Source organism: Astyanax mexicanus, chromosome 3 (genome assembly GCF_023375975.1).
Source record: "Astyanax mexicanus isolate ESR-SI-001 chromosome 3, AstMex3_surface, whole genome shotgun sequence".
NCBI lineage: Eukaryota > Metazoa > Chordata > Actinopteri > Characiformes > Acestrorhamphidae > Astyanax > Astyanax mexicanus.
In genome coordinates this window covers 12075411-12087790 of record NC_064410.1, presented here as the reverse complement: position 1 = coordinate 12087790, position 12380 = coordinate 12075411, and the positions used below count along the sequence as shown (strand labels likewise).

Below are 12380 nucleotides of genomic sequence, written 5' to 3'. Positions count from 1 at the left end.
GTACTACATAGTCCCTCTGCTGACAAAGTGAGAAAGTGAATGTTGAGGAGATGATTTGTCTTTAAGTATGTCAGTGAGGATGCACAGGGTAGCCTCATCACACCTTTCACTGAGTGGTGATGGTTTCCAGAGCAAAACTCACTCTGTAGCTCTTTTATCAGAGAGTCAGGTGTTAAGGTGTTAAATTGTTACCTTAACTTCTTGGTCAGTATCTTCAAAAATGGGAGGAAAATCAATAGTGTTCATAAGAAGGCCCAAGTGTATGGCGTCACATCAATGTCAAAAGTGAGGGGAAAAAAATTTAACCAGCGCGTTTTAACATTTTGCGTGGTTAAATTAACTTCTCGTGAGCATAAATGTGAAACTAGCAAGCAAAAAAAAAAAGGAATCATGTGTGCGCTAAACAGAATATCGCTTTATTTTTCTCATCTCTGGTGTTTTTTTCCTCTCAAATTCACAATTCACCTGGGCTGCTGTTTTCGCACGTGAGTTTTTTGTGCTCAAGTTTGAAAGGGGTGGGCAGGGTCAGGGTCGCCTCCCTCAGCGAATGCTATTGGCTAATGTCCCCAGGGTTTGTGATGGACCACCTATCTCCATGAGCCAGAGGAGGGCGGATAAAGAAGGACGACCGGAGCGTTAACTAGCTGGTTATGCTAACATCCCGGGTTCAGCGCCTGGAGAGATCGGCTCACCGGCTCTGTCTGCCCTGGTTCAGCGCCTGAAGCAATCGACTCGCCGGCTCTGTCTGCCCGGGTTCAGCGCCTGAAGCAATCGGCTCGCCGGCTCTGTCTGCTCGGGTTCAGCGCCTGAAGCAATCGGCTCGCCGGCTCTGTCTGCCCGGGTTCAGCGCCTGAAGCAATCGGCTCGCCGGCTCTGTCTGCCCGGGTTCAGCGCCTGAAGCAATCGGCTCGCCGGCTCTGTCTGCCCGGGTCCAGCCCCTGGAGCGACCGGCTCTCGCCTGGAGCGTGACTGCCGCAGGTCATTTGCATGGTGCGTGAGGAGAACCATGAACTTGAGTTTCACATTTGTGCTCACGAGAAGTTAATTTACACACACAAAACACGCTGGTTCACTTTTTTACCTGTTATTTTGGCGCCCCGTCTTTTGACATTGATGTGACGCCATACATCTGCCTCACTGTCTCAGGTGTAGGTTTACGGCAAATAATGTATTGAGTGGGCTAAGAGGGCCATAACGGTTTCACAAACTATTGTTTTTATTGGGTGAATAACCCTTAACCCTTGCACAAGATCTGAGTCACAGTATTTCAATATGCCTAAGTATTAAATTAACATCCATGGCCAAGGGTGTTGCAAATTTCCTCAGGCTTTTTGTGTATCAGTAATAAATTAAAATTGTACCATTTTTACAAAAACAGACATGAAATCGCAACACAAAGCACCCAAAAGTAATCATATTTATATTCTTCGTACATGACCAGGCTGTAGCTCATGCAGCAATCTCCAAAAGTAAATTCCATCCAAATATACAGGGGTTGGACAATGAAACTGAAACACCTGTCATTTTAGTGTGGAAGGTTTCATGGCAAAATTGGAGCAGCCTGGTGGCCAATCTTCATTAATTGCACATTGCAGCAGTAAGAGCAGAGTGTGAAGGTTCAATTAGCAGGGTAAGAGCACAGTTTTGCTCAAAATATTGCAATGCACACAACATTATGGGAGACATACTAGAGTTAAAAAGAGGACAAATTGTTGGTGCACGTCTTGCTGGTGCATCTGTGACCAAGACAGCAGGTCTTTGTGATGTATCAAGAGCCACGGTATCCAGGGTACCGTCAGCATACCACCAAGAAGACAAACCACATCCAACAGGATTAACTGTGGATGCAACAGAAAGCTGTCTGAAAGGGATGTTCGGGTGCTAACCCGGATTGTATCCAAAAAACAAAAAAAACACGGCTGCCCAAATCACGGCAGAATTCTGTGTGCACCTCAACTCTCCTGTTTCCACCAGAACTGTCCGTCACCTCAATAAATTTGTGTGGTCTAAAACCAGGTGTTTCAGTTTCCCTGTATATCAAATTACACACACTGGCCTGCAAATATTTTACTTAAACTAAACTAAAAAGTTCCAGTAATTGTCACATCCAGATCCACCATGAAGTTGTTTTGCATTAAGAAAATAGTAAATATGAAGTATTTACTGTAGTTTGTTTAGCAGCACAAATATTAATCATTTGCTCTAAAACAAGCTTTTGTTCCTTCTGTCTAGACTTTCATTCTGTAGTATAAGAGAGGAAGGATATATTGCTTTGGCTTCAGCTTTGAAGCTCAGCAATTCAAGCCTGACAGAATTGGATCTTAGAGGAAATGATCCTGGAAGAACTGGAGTAGCGCTGATGACGTCTTTAAAGAACTTTCCAAATTGTAAACGGATCACAGTAAGGTAAATATTTAATACATGTGAGTAATTAGTCAAATTTAAGCAGCAGCACAACTGCAACTGCAAAATTAGTGTCATCCATGTAAATACATCTGTTTACAATATTTTTAGAAATATATTTCACTACTGTGTAATAATTGTTAATTAAGTATCAGAGTAGTTGGCTAAAATTACTGACTGAAGATTATGAACATTCTAATTAAATTGTTTGCAATTAATACTTTTTTATAAGATTCAGAATCATATAGCTCACATCTTATTTGTTCTACATTGTCCAGTGTGGACAGTGTATTTAAAAAATAAATATAATACACTGTAATAACTGCATTTTGTGTATATAAAACTGGTGACCAATAAGTGTTGTTAAGTATTAAAATTTTGGGATATAGGCTCAATTACCTAAGCTTTTCCCAGTATACCATACCTCCCAGTGGCACCTCACCTTTGTGACTTTCAACCTCGCCATGGACCTCGATCTGGTTGCCTTGTATTCTGAGCTGTTCTCTGGCTCCTCGACCGCTGCCACTACCTCCTGGGCACTGATTCTTCCATCTCCAGCCACAGCCCACTCAATGTCCAAATTGACAGTGGATTGCAGAGGGTGCTGAAGGACCATGGGATCCACTTTTTCCATTCAGCTCCCAAGAGGATCCTTTTTTCTCTCCTGCTCCCCTCCAATGAGACCTGAGACTGTGCTTTTCTCTGTGCGGGCCGCCACCCACTTGCAGCATTGGAACATTTCCATTTATTGGGGAGTTCTTGACCTGGAATGGTATTGCAGGGTCATCATTCTTCCCTCGCCTGCAAACTGTGCGGACAACCATTGCCCCCTATCTCTGCCTGCTCACTCATAGCCCCTTCTCCCACCCCCTCTCCTCTTCATTTTCTCCATCAGCATTCCTTCTGCTATGCTGCGCATGACAGCCTCCAATTTTTGTGTTTCACATGGGAGGCACCTTTTTTTCTCAGCACCCAGGCCATGTGCAATAGTTCTACTGGGTGCTTTGTGTCCACCTGCCGTTTTCTGCATGTGTGCTTATATTGCACCCAGACACACACTCGCCCATCATACCCCCTCCGTCTGTCCAAGTCCACCCCATTAATGAGCCTGAGCTTGCAAAGTGCCTCTCTTTCCACCCCAACCCTGCTTTCGTTTGTTATCTGCTGGATAGTTTACTTTTTGGTTTCTGATATTGTCTCTGCATTTAAAGCAGACATGATTGACATTGTGCAGCTGGATCCTGAACTTCCTGTCAGACCGACAGCAGGTGGATAGGATGGGCAACATCACATCCTCCTCACTGACCCTCAACATCGGAGCCCCTCAGGGCTGTGTGCTCAGCCCGCTCCTGTTCTCCCTGTACACCTACGACTGCACAGCCAGACACAGCTCCAATTTCATCATCAAATTTGCTGACGACACAACAATTGTTGGCCTGATCTCCAATAACGACGAATCGGCCTATAGAGAGGAGGTTAACATCCTGGAAAACTGGTGCCAGGAGAATAACCTCCCTCTAAACGTCAGCAAGACCAAGGAGCTGATCGATGACTTCAGGAAGCAGGAGAGAGCACACTCGTCGATCTTCATCAACGGGAATGCATCAGCGAGGATCTGACGTGGAAAGAACACACCACACGGGTAGTGAAGAAGGCACAACCACGCCTGTACTTCCTCAGATGGCCGAGGAGGTTTGGTCTGAACTACAGCATCCTCAGGACTTTCTACACCTGCACTGTGGAAAGCATTCTGACTGGCAGTGTCACCACCTGCTACAGGAACTGTACTGCTCTGGAGCGGAAATCCCTGCAGAGGGTATTGCGTACAGCGCAGTACATCACTGGGGTTCAGCTCCCAAACCTTTTGGATTGATACACCAACCACTGCCTGAGGAAATCCAGAAGGACCTGTCCCATCCAAGCCACTCCCTGTTCTCAAAGCTGCCGAGTGAAAGATGGCTCAGAAGCTTGAAGACCAGAACCAGCCGGTTCCGAGACAGCTTCTCCCCCCCCCTGTGAAACAGCCAGTAGAACAGTGTTCTGCCCAACCCACCCCACTGACACCCATACAAACTCTGCACCCTGGACTTTACTTTACACTGCATCTATCAGACTTTACCATATTTATAGCATTCTGCCCCCTGCACTCCCCACTCAACTCATTCCTTACCTGCACTTACTCTTAGTTATTCTGTCACCTACTAGACTATTTCCTCACTTCCACAGTCACACTCTAGATATCTGTATATCTACATCTGTGCAATATTTGTTCTGTGCAATATATTTGTCTATAGTGTAAGTTATTATATGTTTATTGTTATTTAGTGTACTGTGTATATTGTTTATACTGTAAAGGTATCTGTATGTCATATTTTATATTATATTTTATTTTATTATTATTCTTCATGTAAATATTAGTCTCTGCACATTGGTGGGAATCTGCACCCAAGTTTTTCACTCACATGTACACCTGTACTCCGGGATGTGACAATAAAATTCTTGAATCTTGAAGTTCTGCCCCTGGATGAACCTTGATCTCTGCCTGCTCATTGCATTGGCTCCCTGGCATCTGTCTTTTGAGAAGACCATCGGTACTGCCAAGTTGCTTGAATTTTTTGGAATTATGCTGGACTCCTTTTAGGCTTCTCTCCCTTGATAAAAGCAAACTTTCATCACCCAAGTTCTTGTCTTGTCGCACCAAGCAGCAGCTTCTTTCACTTCTCAGACATCTTAATTTCGGCATGCACATTATCCCACAAGGTCGCACTTATCTCCCATCTCCTGAATCTCGCTTCATCCATTACATCCCAGCATGTTACCTTGGACGAGGCTTTGCTTTCTGAAAACTTGACCCAGTTGTGGTCGCTGCCCTGCTATGGGAACATAAATGAACACGGTGCGCCATTTTCATTCACTCCGACAACTCCGCCATAGTACATGCCATTAACAAAGGGCGCTGTAATTCTCTGTCTTAAATGGCATTTATCTGTTGGCTCACTTGTCACTCTATCATGCACCAGATTATACTCAAAGCTGTAAACATTCCCGGTCCGTCTACTGTAACTCTATTGCTGATTCTCTGTCTCGTTTCCAATTTCAGTAATTCAGGACCTTGGCTTTACACTCAGGCCTGCATTCCACTCCAACTCCACCTTATTCAAACAAAATCTTCCCTCTTCACACGCCCTCCACGAGCTTACACTCCAATCCCAGGATCGCATACTAAACGCTGTTTCTCCCAACAGGCTTTCTACATACTGGACAGGATGGCAATGTTTTCATTATTTTCACTCCCATTCTCTTTTCAACCCTTGACCTGCATACCACTGCTGACTCTCACCTTCTCCAGCTCCCATTTTTTCATCTGTTCATTCTCCCTTAAAGTCTGGCTGTCTGATATAATTTTTTTTTCCATAAACTCCTCCACGGCTCACCTGATCCTTCCTTAAATCATCTGCAAATCATATTATTCCTGCAAGGCATTAAAAGAAGAGAACCACCTTATAAACACCAACGACTGCTCCTCACTTCTCCCATTCACGCCTGCTGTCTAACAACCCTACCTGACTTTACTCACCTAATACCTCCGCTACATTAGAAGCTATGTTCCTGATAGCTTTTTTTTTTATTCAAGGCTCTGAATTCACCACCTCATCTATAACTCACAGTCCCACTTTGCACCCTGTCTAGCTGATATCACCATCCTGGACCCTAACGTAGCCCTTTTTTAACGTTATGTGAAGCAAAACAAACCAATTCAGAATTATTACATGTTTACCTCTTCAAATTTCATTCACTGGTCAATACTTATGAACCTTCTTAAATCGTACTGAACACTGCTTAAAGCATTAAAATGAGTTCACACCTTCGCATCACTCAGGCACGGTCCATTATAGCAAATTATGGTTTGGATTTAACTCTTACAGGAATCCCAAAACTGATTCTGATTCTGAACTTGGACCTCATGAATGGCCAAGTATTAATATGATATAATATTTTTTTGAGAAGTATGAAAAAGATAATGGTGTTTTGTCTCTGCAGGCTGTTGAAAAGTTCTGCTGCAGAGGAAGCATGGGATTTTCTAGTAAAAGTTCTAGGAGAAAACCTGTTACTACTAAAAGAGCTGGACCTGAGTGGAAAGATACAAGGAGACCAAGCAGTGAAGCAGCTCTCTGCTCTACTGAAGGATTCACACTGCATACCTGAGACATTAAAGTGGGTTTGTTTAGTTAGCAGATGTAGTTTAGTTTGAAGTTTCAAAATAAAATTCTGAAATAATATATTTTAAATGTTTAACCTCACCTTTGCTGCAGATAATACACCAACACCAAGTTCTTACATTTTAAACTCACAAAAGTTTTTTTAAATACAGTTTCATGAAATTAACTTTTCTCTCCCATCATTTTTTGTGACAGGATAAGAAACAGCAATATTACAGAAATAGGCTGTGAGGCTCTGTCTGCAGCTCTTTGTTCAAATCCTTCATACCTGAAAGAGCTAGATCTGAGTGGAAATGGACTAGGAAACACTGGAGTGAAGTGGCTTTGTATTCTACTGACGTGTCAGTCCTGTAAACTGCATAAACTAAGGTATGATGCTGTTTTACAATAGAAAAAAAATCCCATTGAACTTCAATCATGCAATTTTGCAAACCCATATATTTTTTCACCAGTCTTTCAGATTGCAGTTTAACAGAGGACGGATATGCTGCACTGGCTTTAGCTTTAAAATCAAAGCCTTCACCAACCCTGAAAGAGCTGGATCTCAGAGGAAATGATCCAGGAAACACAGGAGTGAAACAGATCACTGACATATTCAAGGGTTCAGAAAAAACACTTAGGTGAGAAAATAAAAACTTTACTTAATTAATGCAGTAGTAATTTACTGACCATAATATACAGCATTAGTCATATGCTGTAATTGGGTGTTAAACAAGCATTACAATTAACAGTCTAAGAAAGCATTCACAGACATTAGACTTTTATTGTAGGAAGGCTTTGTTAATAGGAAATCCAGAGATCCAGTCAGATCAGAAGGAGAACATAACCGAGTCTAGTTTATATTTATTTGTTTTGTATAGTTATTTATTCAGCAACAGTGAATCAAGTTTAATGTTTCTCAGACACGGGTACTGTACCCATAAATTCATATCATGAACATGTAAACAAGCCTATGTGTCTATATGTTTCATTTACACACAAAGTGCCCAAATTCAAACACGAACATCACTAATATGAGTTCCTCATTCTGCTCCAACTCTTTTACTGGGCAAATCTGTTGGGTGAATCAGGTTATGTGAACCAGCATCTCCACCTTCCTTCTGCCAACTTTTACATGATCAGGAAATTTCCATATATCAACATTCAATTTAATAAGAGATATGGTGAGATTTAAGCATTGTATATACCCATGAAGTTAGAGGAGTATACACTGTATTTGAGTAAACTGGGAATATAGTAAAGTATCTATGCATGAATAAAGGCTCTTCATTATAAAGTTGTTAATATGCCTGTGTTTTTCTTATGTCTATAGGCTGTTGAAAACTAAAGCTGCAGAGGATGGCCTCAAGTCTCTTAAAACCTTTTTTAAGGAAGACCCTTTACAAATGACAGAGCTGAATCTCAGTGAAAAAGAACCAAAAGATATCAGAGTAGAGCAGCTGTGTGCTCTATTGAAAGATCCACACTACAGACTGCAGAAACTCAGGTACTGTGTGGGATTAATAGAATATACTGTAGATAGAATAGGCTGCTAATGCACAATACAATGTTTGCTATCCACAGTGAATGTCTAATTTACATGAAAAAAACACCCACTTTATAAAAAAGGTTTCTACCAACAATAAATATTGTATTGTATAAAAATAGTTTGAGTGTTATCTTACATGCACAGGTTGATCATATTTGCACCCTGAAACCTCCCATCCTCAAAACCTTGAGGACGTAAACAAACATGGCTGATGACAGCTAAACTATTGATATGCTAGTTGGCATCCTCTCTGCTTAAAAAAGAAATATTCAAGTCGTATATTCCACCCCACACTACAGGATACTACAGTTGTATATAGTGTTCGCCAGACATAAGATGCCCAAATGTTCACAGGCCTTATTGTTGGTTTTATTTTTCAATAACAGAGTAAACATTCATTAGGATCTGCTGAAAATAGTGTTGTTGTTTTTTTTTTGTTTTATAGCTGCAGAGGTTGAGTTTACTATGCAGTTGGAAGGGGCTGCATGTAACAAAAAAAATAATTAGGGAGAATGATTTTCTCATGCTCATGTTTAATTCCTGTTAAAGACAACAATACAATGCAATACAGTGGGTGTGAAAAGTCTTTAAAAAGAACTGAACTTTGATAACAATTTTAATGGTCAATTAATTATTTTAATTATAATTCTTTTAATAATTTGTTTTTATTATTATTTGTTATTTTTTTCTTCTCATTGAATTCCATCTGTCTCTCACTGCAGGCTGTATAAAAAAGGCAGCATCACAGATCAAGACTGTGCTGCTTTAATTTCTGCTATAAGTGTAAAACCCTCCCAGCTGAAAGACCTGGATTTGAACCAGAATGAAGTAGGGAAGTCAGCACTGGAAGGGCTCTGCACTCTGCTGAATAATCCTAAATGTGACCTGGAGAAAATAAAGTAAGTAATATCGTCTTCATGAACAGTTTAATAACATGTCTCTTAGAGCATCTGATATTGATCATATTGATACCATATTAATACATTGTGATCATATTATGGTACAGGCACCTGCATTATAGAAGAAATGTACACAACTACCATCAGTTATAATTATTTTAAGGAATGTCTTTATCCTCTGTTTTTGTGTTGTTTTGTGTCTGATACACACAATGTAAATAAATATGTGTATTACAAATCAACTGCAATAATTTCCTGGTATAAATCTCAGCGGTGCCAACACTGTATGTGTGCTCTGCTGTTTAGTGTGTGAGTGTCTGTGTTTGAATTCACTGTGCAGATGGGTTAAAGAAGGAGGCCAAATTTACGCAATAGATTAATAAATGCAGCAGACATTCAGACTGATTTAAAGGATGCCACTGATGTATCCTTCGTGGCCCCCGGTTACTACAATTCACTATGAATGTCGATCATAAGAGGAAAAAGAAAATAGCAACAATTTATTCTGGCGCGGAGCTGGTTGTAGATATTTTTTTTATAATTTCTGTGAAGAATAATAAAAAAGCTTTGTGCCTCAGTGTCATCTCGTGACCTTCATTTATGATATCACCACAACGCCTTGTTAGACAGTATCCAGTGGAGAAGGACTGTATTGGTCAGTCCTACCGAAGATCTGTCCTATATCAACTGCAGCCTACACTTGAAATGCAGCTCAAGACTTATACAAAGTCTTTATTAGTCCTGAAAAGAGTCTTAGGGCATTTTGTACACCAGCAATATTTGGTCCGGTTAAAAAGGACCCTGGTTCATTTATACCCTTAATGCAATTAAGCAGGTGTGAAAACAGTAATCGTATCGCCTGCAGATCAAAACAACCCAATCCTAAATTAACTTTTAAGCGCTTTACTTGTGGTAGAATGTGAGCCGACTTGAGCCGACCCAGCTACCAAATATAATTCTTTTAATTGAGCTAAACTGCTGATAATGGTGCAGTTTTAATCTGATATAGGAGTCGGATAAAGCTAATTACCACAGCTATTAACAAACGCCATCTCTGCTGTCCTTGCTTACCAGTTCCACACTGAACGCTGTATGTGCTGCATTCACTACTTGCAGCTATGCGACTCCGTTTACTAAATGTACATCTGCACTGCACATCTCATTGAAAACAGTGTGTTTAAAAGCACAGCAGAAAAAGAAATTGCATTCGGTGTTAAAGCAGCTTTAAATTGCACAGATAAACACGCTGGAACATAGAATCTTCGCTATCGCTATATTTACTTTCTTGCTCCCAAGCCAGACAGCTCTGACCAATCAGAGGACGCAGTGTGTCCGTGTGGTTTAGTGGTGCATATTTTGATGCGTTTAGGTTTATGCCTGGGTGAAACCAAACCAAATTGTGTGAGAAAATGCTCCAAGTAAACAAACTCACCAACTAATCCAGACCAAAAAAACCAACTACAGGTGTAAAAATGCCCTCAGCTGTGATTTAATATGGTGACGAGTGGAGCCTAGCCACAACACAATGCTGGGCCATTTAAAGGCCAGGAGATGGACACATTAGAATAGATGCATACTTGCTGTTAACTACACATTCGTTGGATGCCGTGTATATCCTACGTCTGTTTTGAGCATTGGTCATGTGCATCTTTATTGTATTTTATTGAGGTACAGACATAGCACATACTAAGGTTAGTAGTTACTACTAATTCTGACATAGCAAATTGGTGTGATAAAACTGATAATTGTTAAGAAGTTGAACTAAACACACAATGTCAAATTTCCTTTCATTTGCGAGGTAAGATTGGAAAAAAAAATACTCTCAAAAACCTCCACTGATTGTCACAGTGGCGAGCTCTTCACTAGTCATAGGAGAAAAATAGTATCAAGGATGCAGGCAGATGGTAAAGATCATGATAATTGGGTTAAACACTGTTATTAAAAAATGACTTTCATTATCTGGCCTGGGTATTAAACATTGTCTGCCTCAGGAAGGGCAATATTTAAATATTAAAAGCGTTTATTTCACTTTCAGTCTCAGTTTTTGCTGCATCACAGAAGAAGGATATGTTTATTTGGCTTCAGCCCTGAAATCATCACACCTGTTAGAGCTGGATCTAAGAGGGAACAACCCTGGAGAGAAAGGAGTGAAGCTGCTTACTGATCTTGTTATGGATTCCAAATGTAAACTTAAGAATCTGAGGTGAACAATAATTTTTATGCTAGACATTTTAATTGCTGATGTGTTTAAGAAATTGATACATTTATAAAGTGGATTTTCAAGCATGTCTAGGCATTTGTTCTGATTATTGTTTTTTTTTTATGCAGAATGCTGACCGATGCTGCAGAGAAAGCCTGCAATTCTCTGTCTCTTGAACTAAAATCAAATGCCTTACTCCTGAAAGAGCTCGATATTAATATAAAAGGAGATTCAGTAGTGGAGAAACTCTGTGATCTACTGAAAGATTTGCACTGCACACTGAAAATACTTAGGTAAGTTTTTTTTATTCAGTTTATACAGTTAACAGTATTTTAATATTAATATTTAAGCATGTACAGCAGGGGTCGGCAATAGGCCAAATGTGGCCCGCAAGCATGAAACATCTGGCCCGTGAGGTTGTTTGAAAAATAATGGAAAAAATAAATAAAATACCTATCTGGACAGATTTTATGTAAATTGCTCCCCTGTCTGTCTGTTGTGCTCACCGTGACTTTAGTTTCCACCCGTTCTCGTCTTTCCACTCGTTCTCGTGCTCCCCTCCTTTTAACGGCGGTTTTTCATGGTGTCCCAAATCACTAGCCGGGACAGCGGTAGTGTTTTTGGACAGCAAGTCTGACGACCCAGGTTCAATTCTGCGTGAGGAGCAGTGTGTGTTTTTTTTTTTTTTTTTCCTTCCCCAATGACCCCCCATTTTTGGAAAATATCTGGCAGGCGGCCAAACTTAATTGCCAACCCCTGATTGTCATGGTGGGGCACAGAATACAGACACTCGCGGAACCAGTTAAGGATTTTATTAAAAACCCACAGGGTACAGAGAATGAGATTAGCAGTAGCAACAAAACACCAGTAAAGGTATACCTGGAAACGGAGAGCTTAACAGGATAGTGAGGCAGTCCAGTGGTCATACACGAAGTAAGCAGTATCAGAGGCAATCCAAAAACAGAAACGGTAAACAGTCCAATAGTCATACACGAGGCAGGCAGTATCAAAGGTGATCCGAAAAACATAAACGATAAACAGTCCAGGGTGATACACGAAGTAATCCACAGCGAAGGCAAAGGCAAAAATCGGTAGTCGAAAAACAAAAGCAAGGTCATACACAGAAAAAT

General features: G+C 40.8%; 1 protein-coding gene across 1 annotated transcript in view; it reads left to right on the top strand.

Annotated features, from left to right (window-relative positions):
• The first annotated feature begins 2867 nt into the window (after window positions 1–2867).
• Window positions 2868–12380, top strand: part of LOC111192008 (ribonuclease inhibitor-like) — a 29640-nt gene continuing 20127 nt past the window's right edge. Inside the window, exons 1-8 of the mRNA XM_049475741.1 lie at window positions 2868–3004; window positions 6445–6618; window positions 6819–6992; window positions 7076–7243; window positions 7936–8109; window positions 8874–9050; window positions 11086–11253; window positions 11379–11543. Of these exons, the coding sequence (XP_049331698.1) occupies window positions 2868–3004; window positions 6445–6618; window positions 6819–6992; window positions 7076–7243; window positions 7936–8109; window positions 8874–9050; window positions 11086–11253; window positions 11379–11543 (1337 nt within the window). The remainder of the gene's footprint in view (window positions 3005–6444; window positions 6619–6818; window positions 6993–7075; window positions 7244–7935; window positions 8110–8873; window positions 9051–11085; window positions 11254–11378; window positions 11544–12380) is intronic.